General features: G+C 37.6%; 1 protein-coding gene across 2 annotated transcripts in view; it reads right to left on the bottom strand.

Moving 5' to 3' along the window:
- The window catches only part of LOC137266281 (protein FAM184A-like), a 98,653-nt gene that overhangs the window by 72,629 nt on the left and 5,486 nt on the right, over positions 1-20,538 (bottom strand). For both annotated transcript variants that reach the window (XM_067801771.1, XM_067801770.1), the window contains exons 2-6: positions 7,882-8,754; positions 5,976-6,096; positions 5,067-5,248; positions 4,166-4,372; positions 3,291-3,413 (exon numbers count right to left, since the gene is read on the bottom strand). In XM_067801771.1, the coding sequence (XP_067657872.1) occupies positions 3,291-3,413; positions 4,166-4,372; positions 5,067-5,248; positions 5,976-6,096; positions 7,882-8,754 (1,506 nt within the window). The remainder of the gene's footprint in view (positions 1-3,290; positions 3,414-4,165; positions 4,373-5,066; positions 5,249-5,975; positions 6,097-7,881; positions 8,755-20,538) is intronic.

The raw sequence follows: 20,538 nt of genomic DNA, 5'->3' as shown, positions 1-20,538 counted from the left end.
CAAACTTTTTAATAACAGTGCACACTTCCCTTGCAAATGGAATTTCGATGAATGTGGGTGGCTGTAGTATTCATGGATATTTCTCAGGGTAGATTATCTTGTTTATAGGTTTGGTCTAAACCTGCAATTGAGACAGTTGTTTTGAAAAATGAAAGCTTCATGTTTTCACAATTTATTTTAACCTTGTCACCTGTTTTGCATATTTTCCAAGATACAACTTGTTTTCACAGATGATTTTGTCAAAATCGCTTGTCATAATGGTTATAAATCATCCTGTTACAAGCGGTGTCATGCAAAATCTTTCTGGTCATAATTCAAAAACACTTTTAACTACGAGTAGGAAGTAGTATTTGTCTTATTATGTGATGAAAACAAACCATAATCTAATTGATTCTCTAACTTTAGATCGTGGTGCCACTATTTTAAAAAATCTGCCAGACTGAGAAAGAAATGCTGTTTTTAAAAGTTATAAAGTCTAAACTACTTTCTACTGATAGTAAAATATGTATTGTATTGATGGTCAATAGAATTTTGCATGACATTGCTTATAACAATACAATTTCACTCTTGAAAGTGAGGTGGGTGACAATATAATTACTTAACAATATCATTGTCACTTCGACCATTACCTCACTTCTGACGAAGAAATCGTAATGTAACAAGTCCTGTCATGCTAAATCCCTTTGGTCATCAATCAGCTACTACAGCTAGTAAGTAGCTTTGATTTTCTAACTCAATGAAAACAAATCAAAATAGCATCTTCTGTCTACCCAATCTAATATGTACAGGGCTTCCGACTCACAAACAACATATTTAGCATGAACTGTGGGGTCTGGTGGAAAACTGTGCAAGGTGACACCATCATCCGACACCTGGGAGCAATTGACAGAAACATACCGATTTGGCATGTCTTTGTTGACGTAAAGAAATTAGCAAATTTATGAGCCAGTTACACATTATATATAAAACTAAGTGAAAATCCTTCCTCACATGACATCACTGTAGTTTGCTGAAGTGCTCTGGCGACAGTGTTATGTAACCTGTCTGTGGTTTTGTTGGCTGGTGAGAGTGAACCAGAAGACTTTTGGGCAACTTTAAATCACTCGAAATTAATTAACCACAAGTTTTTTAAGAATGATTTGCTGTTCCACTTAATACTACCACAAGTCTTTCATATGGAATGGTTAAAAGAGAACAAAATATGTGAGCTTATTCATTCTTTAAGGCTGCTGGTGCAACCTGATCCAAAGTTAGTGGATCTGAGATCGTTGACACAAACACTAGAATCAGGTGGCTGGATCTAGTAACACCACCATCACCACCACCAACTACCATTGTGCTTTGAAACAGAGACACTCATACATTCTCTATGCACCACCCATCTAAAGTTTAGACTCACTGGTGTAAATGTAGCCCCTTACTTCAGGCAACTGTAGTAAACTGCATTTTGAAATAGTCCATATTGTTTAAAGGCACTTTTCACTGATGAACTGCTGTATTGTAAACCACATTTGTAATGTTGAAAAGATTATTGTCACAAGTTCAATACATAATGAAACTCACTGAAAATTGGCCAATTCTTAAAACACCAAAATGTAGCTGTTCACATGCATCATATTTGCACATGCTATTCTGCAATTTGATGCATGATCCTTGCGCAATACATCTGCATAAGGTTTGCAATTGGTTTCCCCAAGTTAACGAAGAAATTCATCTGTGGTGCAACTATAATATATACATATCACATAGTGAGTGCTTTCAGAGAGTGTAAACTTTTGATGCGTTGTGTACGACCAATAACTAAAATACACTGAGTGAAGTATCACTAAAATACTCCTGCAAGAAACTTAAGTTAGTGTGTGACTCCACATCAGATAGGGCTATACAAATGTGTTGTGCATTGTTTGTAAATAAGATATGAACAACCAGAACAGAAGATTTATGACAGAAACTCAAGTCTCTAACCACTGATGAACAGGTAAACAGTCAAAAATAGCTAAGAAGTTCAAAGCTTAAAAGAATATAAGGTATCAGTGCATGTTGTAAAATTAATGAATGGATTTACCAGAATGTATTATGATAATAAAATGTTTGTGACAGGTATCAAGAGATAAAAAATAGGGTAGGAAAACGAGCACTGACATTTTATTTGATAGAATAATAGTTCAAGGGGAAGTAACTCTGATAGGCAATCTTCTCAAGAAAAGAGGCAAGTTTGGGTTTCTGATGACAGATCTCATACTAGAGGGAATTGGTGATAAGTTGCATCACTGTAGGATGACAAATACTTCACATTCTTAACTTGACAGAAAGGGAAAGACATGATGGAATATTCACAACCAGTAACCTCATAAAGTTGTGATATAATCTTCAAACTTTCAATTGAACATATCATCAGAGTGGTTCATACAATATTATTTGAAAGGTGCCCTCAAGAGGATTTACTTATAGTTTCTGAGGGAACATTTGCTGAAATGTAGTGTGAATGCTGTTGTATGAATGAATACTGACATGTTGATATTGACTGAAATTTGTTTGTACATTTTGCCATAAACATTTTAAGGTTTAAATGTGTAAGATGTACTGATGAACAAAGAGTAATCATCTGTGTAGAATGGGGAATAATATGAACTGTTAAAGTAAAAGTACAAAGTGATTTGTTCAGGTAAACATAGACTCTGTGTGCATACAAACAACAGTTTTAAGCTTTTTGACATGTTAAAAATGTATCAGTGAGCGAGTGAGTTCAGTTTTACATACCACTTAGCAATTTTTCCAGCTATATCATATGCTGGCAGTTGTAAATAATCAAGGCTGAAGCAGACAATCCAGTGATCAACAACATGAGTATTGATCTGCACAAATGGGAATCGATGACATGAGTCAACCAAGTCAGCGAGCCTGGCAACTGATCCCATTAGTTGTCTCTTACAACATGCATAGTCGCCTTTTGTGGCAAGCATGGGTTGCTAAAGACCTATTCTACCCTTCACAGGCTGGTGACAATTTGCTAGGTGCAAATGTTTACAGGGGATTTTACATTTTTATACAATTTTGCTATTTTTGATGAATTAATCTCTTTGGTCAGTCAAGGTCTCAAAGGACATTATCACAAAGACATGTATAATAAATGAGGGTTTCTATGTATTCCTGCAATACCTGAGCAAGGGCTACCAGAAGCGGATTTCACACACTGTAACATTGCTGGGATGGGACCATGATGTTTGGTGTGAGTAGCGAACAGTGTCTATTATTGCCAAGACTTCTGCAGATACTGGTAAGTTACTCACCTCGGTCTCGGTGATCTGTAGTTTGCTGACCAATTCTGCCCTGACCCTCTCAAACTCCAGCATGACAGCAGCTTTGTCTGTAGTCAGCTGCTTAATGTCCTCGTCATACTTGCACTGGTACTCCTGGACAGAGAAGGGAGGAGTCACACATACTAAAATCACAGCATGAAAGTATCCTGTACACAGACACTGCATCCTCCTGCTACAGTATCACACCAAAATTACCCAGTTGTCAAAAATATCAAACATAGATTAGTAGTTGTGGAAACCAACCTAAAATAAGAATGAGTGAGTGACTTTGGTTTAATGCCACTTTCAGCAATATTTCAGCAATACTGTGGTGCAGGACACCTGAAATGGGCTCCACACATTGTACCCAGTTGGGGAATCGAACCTGTGTCTTTGGTGTGATGAGTGAACACTTTAACCACTAGGCTAGAACATCCCACTAATAGTATTCTGAGCAAAATCCTCAATAGAGGATTAAACAAGTTGAAGTGGTCCTTAAGAAGAACTGTTCATATTAGTTGATCATAAACATAAACATGTCCATTTTTCAAGTTCCATGGCTGCACTGGTTTCTCAGGAGAAACACTGTTTAAGACGAAATAATGGCTACTTTGGAGGCCATAATAGAAGGTCATATCTAAAAATGTGAAGAAACCAGTAAAATGTGAAGGGTGAAAACTAGGAAAAATGACCTTAATGACTTTAGATTCCCTTCAATGATAAATAACATGTCAGGGATGTTAGGAGCTTCATTTATGACCATCCAGCTACTGAATTTCGCCTATGGTCTTTTCACTGATCATGTTCTCTCTGACATCAATCTCGAAACCTATCTCATGGCAATACTTGACATGTTGTCCACCCACCCGTTTCGTTTGTTCCAGGACCTCCTCAGCAGCTGTCTTGTGTTGGTCCATCTGTTCCTGGTGTTCCCGTTTGAGAGTATTGATGGCAGCGTCATGTGCAGCCGTCAGCTGCTTCTCCTTTTGCTGGTATTTCTCCTGCAAACTCTGGATCTCGCGTTCTAGTCTTTGCTGCAGGGTCTGCTTCTCTACTGACAAGTCTTCCAGGGACTGCAAGAAACCAGTCACATATGGTAAGTGCTCTACTTATGCTGCTTTTAACAAAATTCCAGCAATATGATGGCAGGCGACACCAAAAATGGGCTTCACACCATGTACCCATGTAGGAAAATCAAACCTGTGTGTTTGGCACGGTGAGTGAGCCCATTGACCACTTGGCTACTCTACCACCCCTTGTGGTTTTGGTGTCTAAATGCACAGTTAGACATATTAAAAGTTGTTTACAGAGGCTTCTAATCTGGGCCAGTGACAACCAGTGGATGACAGCATGAATATGACATGCAAACCACAATGGCAGTTGTGGGCTCTCTCAACAAGCACAGAATACTTGCGACTGATACATCAGTGCTGATTTATTAAAGACTTAAACAATCATGTACATCAATAAAAATTGACACATTTGTAAAAGTCACAGAGCCTAGCGCTTGTTTCATATTAGTTGCCTCTGACATTTCTACTGGGTAATGGGGACCTGTTGTATCTCAGGTCCAAACAAGGAGTGTTACTGCAAGGTGATGCCAACTAAGATGTTTCACTTTGAAGCCACCTGGAGCAAACAGTTACTATGGGAGATAACTCTGCTAACACTACTGCAATCATTTTACAATCTGCTTATAAAAAGTTTCCACATTTCTCATTAGCTTGCAATGCGATGTTGCATCAATCACCATTTTTTGCCTCCTACCTGTTCTAAAGACTTCAGCTGTGACTGCTGCTCTTGTGAAAGGTTCTGTTTTTGATTTTCTAAGTTCTTCCTCTCCGACTCCAACCATGCCAGTTTGTCTTTCAACTTGGAAACTTGTGACCTGAGCTCGTCTATTGTACTACTCTTCTGAAGGATGGTGGCTTCTAACTCCCCGATCAGCGCTGCAAGGAGAGAGTGTCACTATGAATCATTCCACCACCTGTGCACAATATTTCCATGAACACTTTTTTTAAAGACATACATACCTACCTGTGAGACAAGAAGGGTACCAGACCTAAATCTTGTTATCACTACTATCATTAGATTTACAGACATACAGCATTATCATGACTACTAGGAGATGTATTTAGTACTTGGAAAGAAATTTTCTTCACACCGGCTCGGAGTATCAGTTATCAGTGTCATGACTGACATTAATGCAGTTATATACAAGATTAAAAAGTTCTGATATTAAAATCCAATGCTCCACAATCATATCAATGTCTGATATTTAAGACGAGTTAAAGTCATTTCTATTTACCATGTATACAGCCTAGTACAGGTGGATGGCATCAAGAGATATAACTAAAGGGGCATAACTCTTGCAGCCCTAATTGTAAAATGTGAATGTTTTTGAAAATAACATAAAATATAGCTGCTCTTTCAGAAAGGAGGCAGTTTGCTAAAAAATAATAAAAAATGTCAGGCAGATTCCTCTTATCAATTGATACTTGGGTGTGCAAAGAGACAAAATAAGGTCAACTGACCTTAAACACTTTCTGAAACATGCATGCTTAATCGTTAATGATAAACTGTACATTTTGGTTCATTATGTGTCTAATTTGGTGTGTATCCCCACTGTGACATGAACATGCTTGTCTTGTATGACTAATTCACTACAAAGCTTACTTGACTTCCTCAGCATCTCGGCAGCCTGTTCTGTACATCGTTCCGTCATTGCAGATAGATCTGTCTCAACATCCCGCAACCTTGTGCACAACCTCTCCACCTCAGCCTGATGTTCTGACAACTGAGAGACAAGGCTTATACTTAACAAACATACTGTCTTGTTCATCTTTCTTGGACACAAGTTTGCATAACTTCCTGATAATTTCGACATGGTCAATGAATTTAAACGTATCGTTTTTGTAATTCACTTCATTCCTTTCAAAAATATCTGTCCATCCGGGACATAAAAGTAATTAGTTTGCTCTACAAAAGGATGATCTAATGATGATTTAGTTTTTCATCGTATTTTGTACTTCATGATTATAACACTAGAAGTGTAAAAATTACATTATGGAACAGAACCCTATGTACAGCTATCAGTACCTGTGTATGTACAAATATTATGGGGACCCATGTAGGTCCCGGGGTAGAATAGGCCTCCAGCAACCCATGCTTGCCATAAAAGGCGACTATGCTTGTCGTAAGAGATGATTAACTTGATCTGGTGGTCAGGCTCTCTGACTTGGTTGACAGGTCATCGCTTCCCAGTTGTGCAGATTGATGCTCATGTTGTTGATCACTGGATTGTCTGGTCCAGACTTGATCATTTACAGACCGCCGCCATATAGCTGGAATATTGCTGAGTGCGGTGTAAAACTAAACTCACTCACTCATTCACAAATATTATGGGGAGTAGCCTGCGGGCATCTAATGTTTTGTTGCCAATGTATATGTTATCTGTTTGTTCCACTAATGTTGCTAGCGTGTATGTACTTGTATTTCAACACACTTCTAGCTTACAACTACTTGTTTATCAAAGAGTGTCCTTGTTAGATTGTCTATTTCATGAAATGTACAAATTATTGTTTAACAAATATTTATTTGTTTTTACAAGTTGAATGTACATGTCTGATGTATATCCTTGTTTGTTTAACAAATGCTGCCTGTGTATATATTCCTTTTCAACATGTGTAGTTTTATTGTCACCTTATTAAACACACAATATTTTCTATTTACCTGTCTGTTCATCTTCCTATGAATATACAATCTGTTCCAGTATAGTAAGATACGACTGCATATTTACCTGTTTCTTCAGGGCATATTAACATGTTGGTATTTATGTGTTATTTTCAGTAATTGTGAGTTTATTCATCCAGTAATAAGTAATAATATTTTTTGCTTTTGAATATTTACTTAATGTGTCAATAAATTTTTCTCATGGACATATTATCTGTTTCTTCCAAGCATGTTCCCATGTAAAATTACCTGTTTCTTCAAAGCATGTTAACATGAAATATTATTTGTTTCTTTAAGGCATGTTACTAGCTTATACTGCCTGTTTCTTTAATGATGTTCAAACATTATAACTGTTCAACCCTATGATGGTGGAGTAAGTGAGTGAGTTAAAAGTTATGCCACACTCAGCAATATTCTAACTATATGGCGGCGGTCTATAAATAATCCAGTGTGGACCAAACAATCCAATGACCATCAGCACGAGCATCGATTTGCCCAATTCAGATCTGATGACATGTCAACCAAGCAATGAGCCTGACCACACAATTCCATTAGTTGCCTCATACAACAAGCATGGGTTACTGAAGATCAATATTCTAACTCAGAGCTTCATGGGTCCTGTGACGATGGAACATCGGATATTATCACTAAAAGCTCTAAGGTCTACTTTTCTTGATTCTGCAGCAGAGTATAAATGGTTCTTTTATGAAAACAAATAACAATTGTTTTGAAGAAATGTTTTCGTAGGCTGAGGATCAATTAACTGTTACCTCCAAAACTAATCATGTTCTTATTGCTTGTGAATATTAACATGTTTCTTCAACTATTATATTTCATTATGCATATGTACCTGTTTGTTCACTTCATGTGAAGTGCTGTCTTTGTCCCTGAGACTATTCTGTAACTGTAGAAGTTCATATTTATGTTTCTCCACCGATTCCTCACTCTCCGAAAGTTGACTGATGAGCTGATCAATCTGGGTCTTCAGCTCCTTCTCTAACGCTCCGAAATCTTTTACCATTTTCTCTTGTTCCTGCCGAAGCTTTGCCACATCCCCCTCCAGTGCAGCATTATGAGACGTTTTCAAAGCTTCAAGCTCTTTCTCAAAAAAGGCTTGTGCTTTGGACATTTTCAGTTCATGATCTTCTTCCAATTTGACTTTCTCAGCCTGTAATACATCTATTCTATCCTTCAACTCCTGAATTTCCGTTTTGAACTTATCTTCAACTTTTGCACACTCATTTAACCAGTCACTATTTTGAGATCGTTGAAATGTTCGTAATTCATCTAACTCAAGTTCATGTTTCTGCTTAATTTCATCCAAAGCCCTGGCTTTGTCAATGTCCACCTGCTGCATCCACTCCTCAAACTTAACAACCTTTTCTTCGAACTCCTGCTTAGCCTTCAACACTTCTTGCGAAAGGTCTACTATTCTTTTGGAATGCTCTGTCTTCAGCTCACATTCCCTTTCTTCTGCACGCTTCTTAAACCTCTCGAATTCATCCAAGGCAGAACTTTTGTACTTTTCTTGTTCCGCCAGGGATGATTCGAGAGCCTGTATTTTCTTTCGATGATCAGCATCAGCACTGATTTTGTTTTTGTAAAGTTCCACTTTTTCTTTGGTTTCTGACAACAGCTGCTGCAACTCAGACTCATGCTGCTCCTTGATGTTCTGAAGGACCGCTTCGTGTTCATCGTTCTTGGTGTTGAGGGCATAGATGACCTAGAAAGACACAGACATCATTTAGAACAGGGCATCAGCAAATGATTAAATACACTAATGACTAGAGTTGTGACGATTAATCGACACGCAAGTTATCGTGATTCAAGAGCTGCACGATACGATACATCGATACGATTGTCATGTATCAATTCAACATGATACTTATATACCTAAAAATAACCCTATACCATACCTGAAAAAAATTAGTCAATAAAATTGTTTCGATGAACAAGTCGACAGCGAGGGACGATCATGTTAAAGGTTGCCATGCAACGCTAACTCTCCCATGGCAGATGGGGTGGATGTGGTGAACGAACGGCCACCTTCAGATCGAAAGATATTATGGATTTAGGGATTTCCTACAAGGGTATCATGATTTTATTCCAAATAGAAAATATATCTTCTAATTCTTTGGAACCCTACCTTGCATTACATAAAGGTAACAGCTGTTCTGATATTCCACAAATGTTTGTGAAATGCAGGTTCAATAATTTAAGACTTGACTTATCTTGACAAGTGGTTGTTCATTATGTTTAATGTTGTTAAGTTATCATTAATGTTCAGTATTGAATCATGAGCAACTGCCATATCTTTCAAAATCTTTGAAAATGGTGTAAGTTTAGCAGTTTTATCATGCTTCTATTTTCGTGGTAAATATTGTCATGGACATGCTCTGACTAAGATAATTTTCACATTTTATTTTGTTATCTGTGCAAAAAAGCCAGTTGTGCCAATGTTGATCCCTGCTGTTCCATTGTTTGGGAAAACACAACTTCACTGAAACATGCCAAACATTTTTAATAAAAATGTCTTTCATGATGACATGTTTTATTTTTCTTGGGAGAAGAATACCTTCCCTGAAATGATAACATAACAGCACATTATTTCCAGTACTTTCATTTTTCTGCATACGAGGACAAAATATCGTGATACGTATCGTCACAACTCTACTAATGACTTCTATTACAGACAGACATACTATGAGACAGACAGACAGATTGAGAAAAAAAGTTTCCCAGAAATAAGAAGTGTTCTTGAATGGTGTTGCAAAGTAATAGGACAATGGGTCCTGTAAGTTTCAAATGTCAGTTCACAGGGCCCACAGAATGAAATTAAACATTTATTTCAGTTTTAACAGACCCGTGAAGGTCCCGGGGTAGAATAGGCCTTCAGCAACCCATGCTTGCCATAAAAGGCGACTCAGCTTGTCGTAAGAGGCAACTAACGGGATCGGGTGGTCAGACTCGCTGACTTGGTTGACACATGTCATCGGTTCCCAATTGCGCAGATCGATGCTCATGTTGTTGATCACTGGATTGTCTGGACCAGACTCGATTATTTACAAACCACCGCCACATAGCTGTAATATTGCTGAGTGCGGCATAAAACTAAACTCACTCACTCACTCAGTTTTAACATTTCTTATAATTGGCATTGAAATTATTTAAAAACATAAGATTCATAAACAACAAACAAGTGTGACATGTCACATGTAATAATTTCAGTCAAAGTCATTGTGAAATATACAGTAGGACACTGGGAGCCGAGGGTTGTAGATTTCTATGGGACAGTTGTTGAAGCTGCTGTCCAAGATTTGCCAGAGGGTCAGACACTATTTGTGAACAATGAATAAGACAGACAACATTTGAACTTTTGCAGCACAAGCCCACCATTGGAGAGTAAATGTTGTTTTAACATTGAACAGATAACACTGTAGCTACATTGCTACAATATGAACAGTGCAATCCTGTCAGTCTAATCGTGGAAATTTTGGAAATCAAACTGATTACACCTGTGAAAGCTTAATGTCCATAAAGTTACATAGTATGCAACTATGGTAGCCAGGAAAGAACATCTGTGAGTTTATTCATCTGGACAATGTTGGTAGGATCTAGGAATGCTACTGTCAGGGTCTACAGGTTCCACAGTGGAAGGGCAACAATCAAGTTTGGACAGGGCTAATGAAGAACAACAGTACAAGACAAGGTTGCTGTTGCTCACCCCATGCTGTTAAGCAGATAGCAAAACTTTTGCAGACAAAACAAAATAGAGATTAAGTTTTAAGCTTTATCAGCAAATGCATAAATGATTTTTTACACAGAAATATAAACAATATCACTTTATATTAAAGATTTTGTATAAGATTTTAAACCTTTCACAATACGTAATAATTATCAAAATACATAAAAACACAACTTCACAGCTACTCTGTAACTCTTCAGCAATCACCATATACATTTTATCATGCCTTTTGTCAAGCCCTGCTGCCTGACAACTCTTCATCCTCACATAAAACCTGCTCCTGCCGTGACCCACATCATGAACCCACCCATCATCTGTGCATTCATCATCCAGTAATGATGGTGGGCCGTGTTTTATATACTTCATCCTCATGGCCCACAAACCAGATAAAGCCCAGTCCTTATCGCAAAACAACCAAACAGCCTGTTCAAAGCACTGATCTTGTACCAGGCTATTTATATACAGTAAAAGGTGCTGATTGTACCACTGGAAAAGAGATTTATAAACATTCACTTGTTTGCCAGTTTCAGTTGGAGGCCTTTTGACATTTCTCTTTATGCCAGGTCAGACTAGCCTCCCTGGTGTTGTCGGCTCTCAAAGATCACATGTTGAATTGTGATACTGACAAGCAATCTACCAGTAAGCCAAGGAGAATACCAGTGCTATTTACAGCAATGTACAACTGACATACTGCAATACACATCACACACATACTGCCGCTGGGGTCTGCATGAATAGATCACATGCTACATGGTTTTTGACATATAACCATTCCATGAGTGCAGCTATCATGAATGACTAATATGAGTCATTATCATATTGAAAGGCTTACTCATCTAATTTTACCATATACATGTTTGACAGTAATTGGATGGAACCTAATACATGTGGGAAACAGTGGAACTTGAAACAAACATAAAATCCCAGCATTAAAGAAAGGTCATTTCAGAATTGCCCCTTGATCACAATGGCTAAGTAACATGGTTAATCGCACACACCAAGAAAGCTTGCCTCATAATAAAAGCTTGAATTTCAAGCTAAAAAGGCATCCTGGTATCCTGTAGTGAAATATACATCATAAAAACATATCAGTATGTTTCAAACAAACGCTCCCATAAAAACTATCCTTTTACACCTCCAGTAACCCATTTTGTATCTCTTTTCACCTTGTGCGTCAGCATAACCGAGATATCTGAAGGTTTCTTCTTAGTCAAGAATTAACTTATAGATATTTTTTACTAAACCATACACATATTACTATATTTCTGGGACTAAATGTCAGTCTTGGTGTTCTCTTCCAAATGTAACATTGATAAGTATAGTTTTCATACTCAGAAAAAGCCCTAACGGATGTAGGTCATAGATAAATACATCTGCAGTAAAACTCCACACTAACTGAGCAGCAGGTTTATTTTATATACTGTAGCATGTATAGGACAAGACAACATTAGTGCTTGTATGCTTCTGTGTAATAAATATTATTTATCATCCCAAACTGTGTTCCACAGGAGATATTGCTCTTGTGAGATATCAAATATGTCTCTGAGGAGATACTGTTTTGACTGGAGATTTTGTACGATGCTTTTACATTGCCATGATGTCACGAACTTGATGACAGCTCAGTGCTATGACACTAGAAGTCTAATGGCAGTACCATGTTCAGTGATGTAAATTTTTCATTGAAAACTAATGAAGAGTGATTTGTGATGATTAACAGAATCTCACCCTAGTGCCCTCTGGTATCAATTAAATTAACATATGAACATTCACCAATAAAAGTAGAAATATTTGTAATTTTATCAACTTATGATATATCTGATATCAAAAGACACGCACTTGAAATTTTCCACATATCTGGTATACATATATAAAACATGCATTTTGCTCACGAATACCTTGTATAATGCTATTTTTTACTTGACATATAATTTCTGGAAAACATACAGACTAATACTATCTATACCTCTAAATTGTTAACAAGAATGGCATCGAAAGCAACCAGTTACCAAGTGCCAAGCTTCCACACAAATGCCACCTAGCCCCTTTCCCTCCCAGATGTCAAACACAAGGTGAATTTGATGAACATAGAGCCCTGGTATCATTTGTGGGAGAAGTCAGTGATAGATTCCAACAGCTAAAACAGCTGGTGGTGGAGTACACCTCTATGCTCTGGTCTCTTTTGTATGATCCTATACACAGGCGAGACCAGCCTTCTGCTCTCTGCTGGCACATGTTCTTGAATTACACCAGACAGCTTCACCTTCGATGCTGGGACTACTTTTTCTCTTCACAGCCACGCTGAGAAACCATTAAAGCCTAAAAAACTCTGCATTATTAATACTAGCATCAGGCTGCTTAATTATTTTTTTATTGTAAAAGTAGGTCTTCAGGCTTAGATATGTGTGTCAACATCTGGAGGAAAGAAACTAGTTTATAAGGTTTAAATGAAAATGATTTTACCTCATATGTCCTAATCTAAGGTATACTGAAGTCAGTTGATACTGACTTCTAAATGCCTCTCTAAAACCTCAGAGTTTGTGTTGCTCGTGGTGGCCAACACATTCGACTTTACTAACATAATTAATCATGTTAATAAGATGGACTATCTGAGTGACAACACATAAAGTCACTGTTTTAATGCAAAAGTATCAAGCACAATGTTTCTAACTGTACAAACCCTAGAAAGATCCCCATGCTTGTTGTAAGAGGTGATTAACATAACCTGGTGGTCAGGCTTGCTGACTTGGTTGACGTATCATTCGTATCCCAACTGAGAAGACTGATGCTCAAGCTGATGATCATTGGATTATTTGGATCAGACTTGATATAGGTGGAATATTAGATAACCAATGAATAGAGTTGTGATGATTAATCGATATGCAAGTTATCGTGATTAGAGAGCTGCACGATACGATCCATCGATACGATTGTCGTGTATCGATTCAACACGATACTTACATACTTAGCAGTCTACAAAAACACTGTGTCACCTTCTATTTAATTTTCGTGGAATATATTGCCATGGACATGCTCTGACTAAGATAATTTTCACAAATTGATTTTGTTATCTGTACAAAAAAGCGAGCTGTGCCAATGTTGATCCCTGCTGTTCCATTGTTTGGGAAAACACTTCTCTACTGACACATCCTAAACATTTTTAACAAAACGTCTTTCATGATGACATGTTTTATTTTTCTTGGGAGAAGAATACCTTCCCTGAAATGATAACATAACAGCACATTATTTCCAGTACTTATATTTTTCTGTATACGAGGACAAAATATTGTGATACGTATTGTATCATATGTATTGGACTACCAGTATCGTGATACGTATCGTATCGTGGCATGGGCGTATCGTCACAACTCTACCAATGAACCAACCAATCCAACAGTATAACCAGTAATTATGAATCCACAATGGGGCAAAGAGGGTACATATCACATATTGGATGATGAGTACAAACATGCTCGTAACAAATATAATAACAAGTCAGCAGTTGATGTGTTATTTGTTATGTCAGTTAGTCAGTGAACTATCTGACACATGTTGACAATGCTGCTGTTGCAAATTTATCAAGACAATGACCAGTGACCACATTATGGTCAAATCAAATATATATGATTCTTAAATATTATACTGTCTGGCTCCATACTGCATACTTCACTTTGACAAATAGTCCCCCCCATTCAAGTAAACACAAAAAAGTATGGTGAATACATCACTGCAGTGATTGTGAATAGTGAACTGAATTCATGAATATGAATGAATCACAACAGCCCTAACCTATGAAGATATGGGATAAAATTGATCTTCAGTCACCTATGCTTGCCATAAGGGGTGACCAACGAGATTTGGTGGCCAGACTCACCACTGACTTGGTTGACATACAGATCTGTACTCATGCTGTTGATCACCAGATTGTCTGATGCAGACTCTGTTATTTGCAGGCTTCCTTACAGCTAGAATATTGCTGAGTGTGGCATAAAGCTTAACTCGTATCAAGACTAGATCAGCTCTGTTGCTAGCAACAAGTGACTAGTTCTGTGCATACAACACTCTTTGTTGTACAAGAAAATGTAATTACATGTGAATTTACTAATTACAGAAAGAGCCAGCAGCTCAGTCATTATGTTTGCCCAATGCCTCACAGATTACCTGCCATTCCAGGAACTGCTGATGATATCATCTTCACTTAATCAACACGGTAGTGCTATGATTTAAATTTAACAGGTAACATATTGTTATGTTTGTGCTTCCAAGCACCAAAGCAGTGGAACAGGCATGAAGTTTATATGAAGCAGAAAATGATATTACCCTGTGATCACATAGTATTACTGCAACTCAGGTTCCCAGCACTTTAACACTGCGTAATACTGATGCAGGGTAACTTGTACCAAAGGAACATATTTATGAAATGATATAGTATAGGAGCTTCGTTATGGCAGACACAGTATTCCCTTTTCCTCATGAAATCAATGAGACAATGCAAGAAGACTTGTAAGTTGTATGCAAGGATTTATGGGACCTGAATTCCTGCATCATTTGTGATGATCATGATACGCAATACAGTAACAGTAACTGAATTACAACAATACTACAAGTTAGTACAACATAGTACTAATGATAATATTTAAGAATCTGCAACCCCAGTTTTGTAGTCCAGGACTACTGAAAACTAAGAGTATGAGTACCAGGACCCTCCAATATAGGACTCAAGGTAAATCCCTGCTTGTATTATAACAACCAAGGAAACTACAACTGGATCCTCACTTGGCTGGGCTAGGTTCCAAGTTCATCTCAGTAACCTAAACTATTGTGAAAACATGGCTGTCATAAAACATACTGTTTATCTGAAACTGTACTAATCAGTAGACAGGGTAGAGGGAAATCTCAACATTCCTGTCGAACTTGCTAAGTTGAAAACCTACTGTAGTTGACCTGATTTATTCCCCACTTCTTACACATCCTGTAAGTGTTCCCAAGATAAATATTCAGCAAATGTCTAAGAAATTAAGTCACATAAATTGAGCAAAGCAAGACATTGGGTCCTATATAATTAACCAAAACTTCAAGTTTTAACTTAAGGCTCGTTTAAGAGATGCCTTGGATGGATGGGTTCATTTACGGCAGTTTACATTGTTCATTACATTGACCCCTGTTTTTTGGGGCCAAGACTTCATATGTACACCGGCATCATACAGCTGGATCATACAGCTGGATTACTACTACAGACTGCAAGATATACTCACTTTTCATCTCTTTATTTCTAGCATATATATTTATCATACAATGGATAGTGTTCTCGGCAGGATAAAGTGAATGGATATTTTCGGTATCCGTTGGGGTCATATACGGATACCAATACAAATTAGACAGGTAATATGCAAATTTTAGGGACTACTTTCACAGTCTAAACAAAATGGCGTCAAGGTTTGGTGATCGTGTCCGGACTGACAGCCGTGGTTACAGTACTGCCAGTCCTTTGATCCCATAAAATTTGTGCCTGGTTATGATAGATGGAGTAGATTATGTAGAGAAGATAGAAATCCATAGGCTTGCAAAGATGCCAGAGACAGTTTCCCGACCGACTGTCAGTGTTAGCGAGAGGACGGCATAGGAATCCAGGTGCACAATGTCACCTGAACAATAAAGTGTATTTGGTGTTCAAACGGGTAACTGAAATTTTCTGAAATTCCAAATTAGGTTTTTTGTTATTTTTCAAACGTAAGCTAAGATTTGTTGACAGCAATGTGCTCTGTAGCATAAAAGCTTACTGGGAACTAGAGGACGTAACACACTCACATGGCTGATCAGTACAAACTTGTGTCACCGAGCTTGTGACGTCACGTATTACTCTGTTATGTCACGTGTCTGAAATGTTGTGTTTTTTACAATAAAGAAGTGGCATCTATTGATTCTCTACAACAAAAATGGTAATGTCTCTTGAGTACTGTGTGTTTTATTTAGCTGTATTAATGATGACATAAATTTGTGGCCAGTAACACATGAAGCTGTTAATACCAGTGCACTGCACCTGAGACTGCATTCGAAAACTGAGTTCAGTGTGATTGTTCCTATGCTTGATTTGACCAGGATATAGAGAGTTCATCCTTTAACCCTTTAACATCTTTACTTTCCATACAAATACTAAAATCTTATCTCCCTTGTCATGTTTGAGAAAGGACTGGCCTAGAGATATTTTGTATGATGCCTATTTTAACAGATCCTGTTTGCACTAGCTACACTTGTCATGTTAAGTCAAAAGAATATCTAGTTTCTTTTGACAATGTTACTCAGATTATTTTGGTATTCTTCCAAAACCTTAACACAGTGGGTGGCATTTAACATGTTTAACAACAACTATTTTGTGAAAAGGCAGATACATTTTCTAAACAAATCCCTCAATGTTTATCTTGCTCAAGTCACCTCCTCTCAAAAAGCCATGGAAAAGCATGAAGAATTCCCAGGTACGTTACTTGGTGTCTACAATGGGAATGACTGCAAGGCATGGGTACTGTTTGACAGCAATGGGGCAAAAGAACCTGACAGCAATGGTTCTGGCTGATATCCATGCCATTACAGTTTTGTCAAACACCTGGAGATTGGTTCCCTGTTTTCAGGCAGTTAGACGGACATGTTTTTCATGGTTTACAGAAATTTTTGTGAAAATCCTTATCTACATGTATAAGCATTAGCATCAGTAAGTGGGGATTTCATGTAAAAAAAAGAATATATATGTATGTACACATGCAGAATGGTGTTGCAAGACCCATGATTCTCATTCTCCCAAAAGCCACTTATATTCAAATCATAATAAAATTTTCTTCATGGCTGTTTGGATCCTTGCACCATACACTGAATATTTGTAAAAGTGGGTCCTCCTCAATTGATAACAGCTCAAAGATTTCAAATGTATATAAAACACTGGCATGTCATTAAGGGCTTTTGTAAAAGATGTTGGGGTCATCCAACTGTTATGAAACTTCTGCAGACAAATAACATTAAGGAATGCTAAGGTTGACCACAAGTGACAATAGTCCTTCAGAAAATGGTTTGGCGGTGCCTGTCACATGACTGTTAAACTGATATTCACATGAACTGACAAACTGAACACAAGGTAAGGTAAGCAATAGAAACTCTACCTTAGCCTGCCAGGAGTCCAGATCAGCATCTTGGAACAATTTGGAATGCAAAATACATCAAAAAGATCCTCCAGTACAAAATATTGATATAATGGAACAAACTCTCCATCAAGAACTGAATGCAATACACCATATTCATTGCCTAAATAAGTCATTGAGAATGAGGGTCAGGGCCTAGATTTTTTAAACTCTCTTAGTGTTAAGCATCTTAGTCATAGGTGCCGTACATTAACATCAACTTATGTCTATCTTAGCGCTAAGAGAGCTTCGAAAATCTAGGCCTTGGGATGTTACTGGAGTTGGCAGTAGCTACACCAGATAATGACATTGTCATTAGTTATTCATATAGATTTTTTATTTCATTATTCCATAAGAGCCAATTTATCTTGATAGAAACTGAAATTACTGGTTTGATTAGTTCCTACAGTATAGGTGATCGTGATACTGATACTATGAAAAATAATAGATGTTGCGATACTTTTACCTTGTGAATAAGATTTGCTTTTGTTTTTCAAAATTTTATTGATCATACTTGGTGGACTTACTGGATGTGCAATTTTGAAATTTTCGTTTCAGTTGGTCAACATAAGTTTTGATCCAGATGATAAAGAATAGCCTTATAAGTTTATTTTGCCATAGCCCATACATTTGTTTTGGGTTATTGCATTTGTAACCATTTAAATCAAAACATATCGCCTCAGTATACTAGTTAACTAGTCAGCAAGTACCAAAACCAAGCTGGACCACAGCTTTTCTCCAAAATACTAACTTGTTTAAGTGAGGGTTGTTTTCTGCCATTAGGCTGCAGCAGCCAGTGACCATTTTTAATCAATGAATACCAGAAATAAACAGTGACTGATAGCAAAAGCACCTATCAAAGGTGACGCATTGTCACAACAAATCAGTTTAGGGAACATTCTAACCAATCGATATTGGTTGATTTTTTTCATAAGCACAAGTAAATGATGATAAAGAGGTTATAGTATTAGTAAATAGTTAACTTCAATATCAAATGATCTGTTAGTGATTTACAGTTAGATGAAAATGGACCTCACTGAACTGAAAGCCAAGAGAAGTTCAGTGTGTACATGAAGGCTTCATTCCTTGGGCAGATCCCATGTCTGCCTGTCTACCTCCTCACACTGATACTGCCCCAGACATCATGCAGATGTGCCTGAACACCAAAATACCAAGTATTTGACTCCCTTGACTGGGACATGTGTTGTAATCCACAGGTTTATAGCATGGAGTTCCCCATCTGCCCCCAGTAGAGGCCAAGCTGCTGTGCAACAGTGATGCAAGTAAGCTTCTTGGAGAACACCTTTATCATTCGCCTTTTTCTTCATGGCGTTAAAGTCACATCTGGCATAACAGTGCAAAATATTTGTGTACATGATTTACAGCTACAGGCTATTATTTTTGGCAGTTATTTCCAGAAATCACACAATCATAATTTGACTTTACCCGTAATCTTTAAATATAATTAACCAACAGCAGCTGTAAGTGCATATTTTTTTCTCATTCCCGTCAACCCCTATTTAGACAATCAACCAAGATTTCCAAAACACATATCCAAACTACATAATCTTTGTCTGTATATCAACTGGAATGTATTGTCCATACTTAAAATGCGAAAAAAAAAAAAAAAAAAAAAAAAAAAAATCAAAAATTAATAATGTCCATGTAAGCACTGTGAGATTTGGAAATACTAAGCCTCTTTTTGTCAGTGGCAGTTTGCACGGTTATGGAATCTGACTGCAAGCATGACCTGGTGTAGATACCTTATCTTCTGTCAGCAAAGTAAATTACTTGATTTCCTTCCTCCCCTTCTCCCGGGTAATTTAGAACTCAGGAGTATGATGTTACAGCTCACAGGCACACCTCACCATATCTGTCTGCATCTCTAATAACACAAGCAGTTCATCTAACTTCAAGGAATCCTCAATTTGGATTTCAAGTTGAGGAATACTTCTGAATTGTTTCATGACATGTAGTTCAAGGTGGTATTTTATAAAGCCGCAATAAATCAGTAGTTATATTTTATCCGAGGAGCATGTATTTTATCCGAGGGGCATGTATTTTGTAGAGTTGGGGGCATTGATGATACATTATTCTGCAAGCATTTGTGAGTGAGCGAGTGAGTGAGTGTGTGAGTGTGTGAGTGGGTGGGTGGGTGAGTTTGTGAGTCCACATTCCTTTCAGTGTCTATCAGCCAGACTGCATAATCTCTCAGTTTTATTTCACAAAAATAAAAATGTCTGCCAGTCCACAATCACTCAATATTGCTACACACAGCCAGCCAAACAGCACGCTTTCTGCTGTTTCTGTGTCATGACAAAGTCAACCAGTTCACTCTCCACTCTCTAAAATCAGTTGATCCCAACAAACATTGGGCATAACGAATCTACTTTGCCACAGTGTGAGTGATTGAGTGAGTATTCCAGCAATATCACGACAAGGGACACCAGAAATATCCTAGCATATTGTTCCCATGTGGGACAGCAAACCTTGTTCTCCAGTGTGACGTTGTCATTGTTATCTGTTAGATATTAAGAACTACCATACAGTTACAACATATCATGTATGAACATAGGGTATCTTCTAAGATGCTTCGGCG

This window comes from Haliotis asinina, chromosome 15, assembly GCF_037392515.1.
Source record: "Haliotis asinina isolate JCU_RB_2024 chromosome 15, JCU_Hal_asi_v2, whole genome shotgun sequence".
NCBI classification, from domain to species: domain Eukaryota; kingdom Metazoa; phylum Mollusca; class Gastropoda; order Lepetellida; family Haliotidae; genus Haliotis; species Haliotis asinina.
This window is presented reverse-complemented; position numbering and strand designations above follow the sequence as displayed.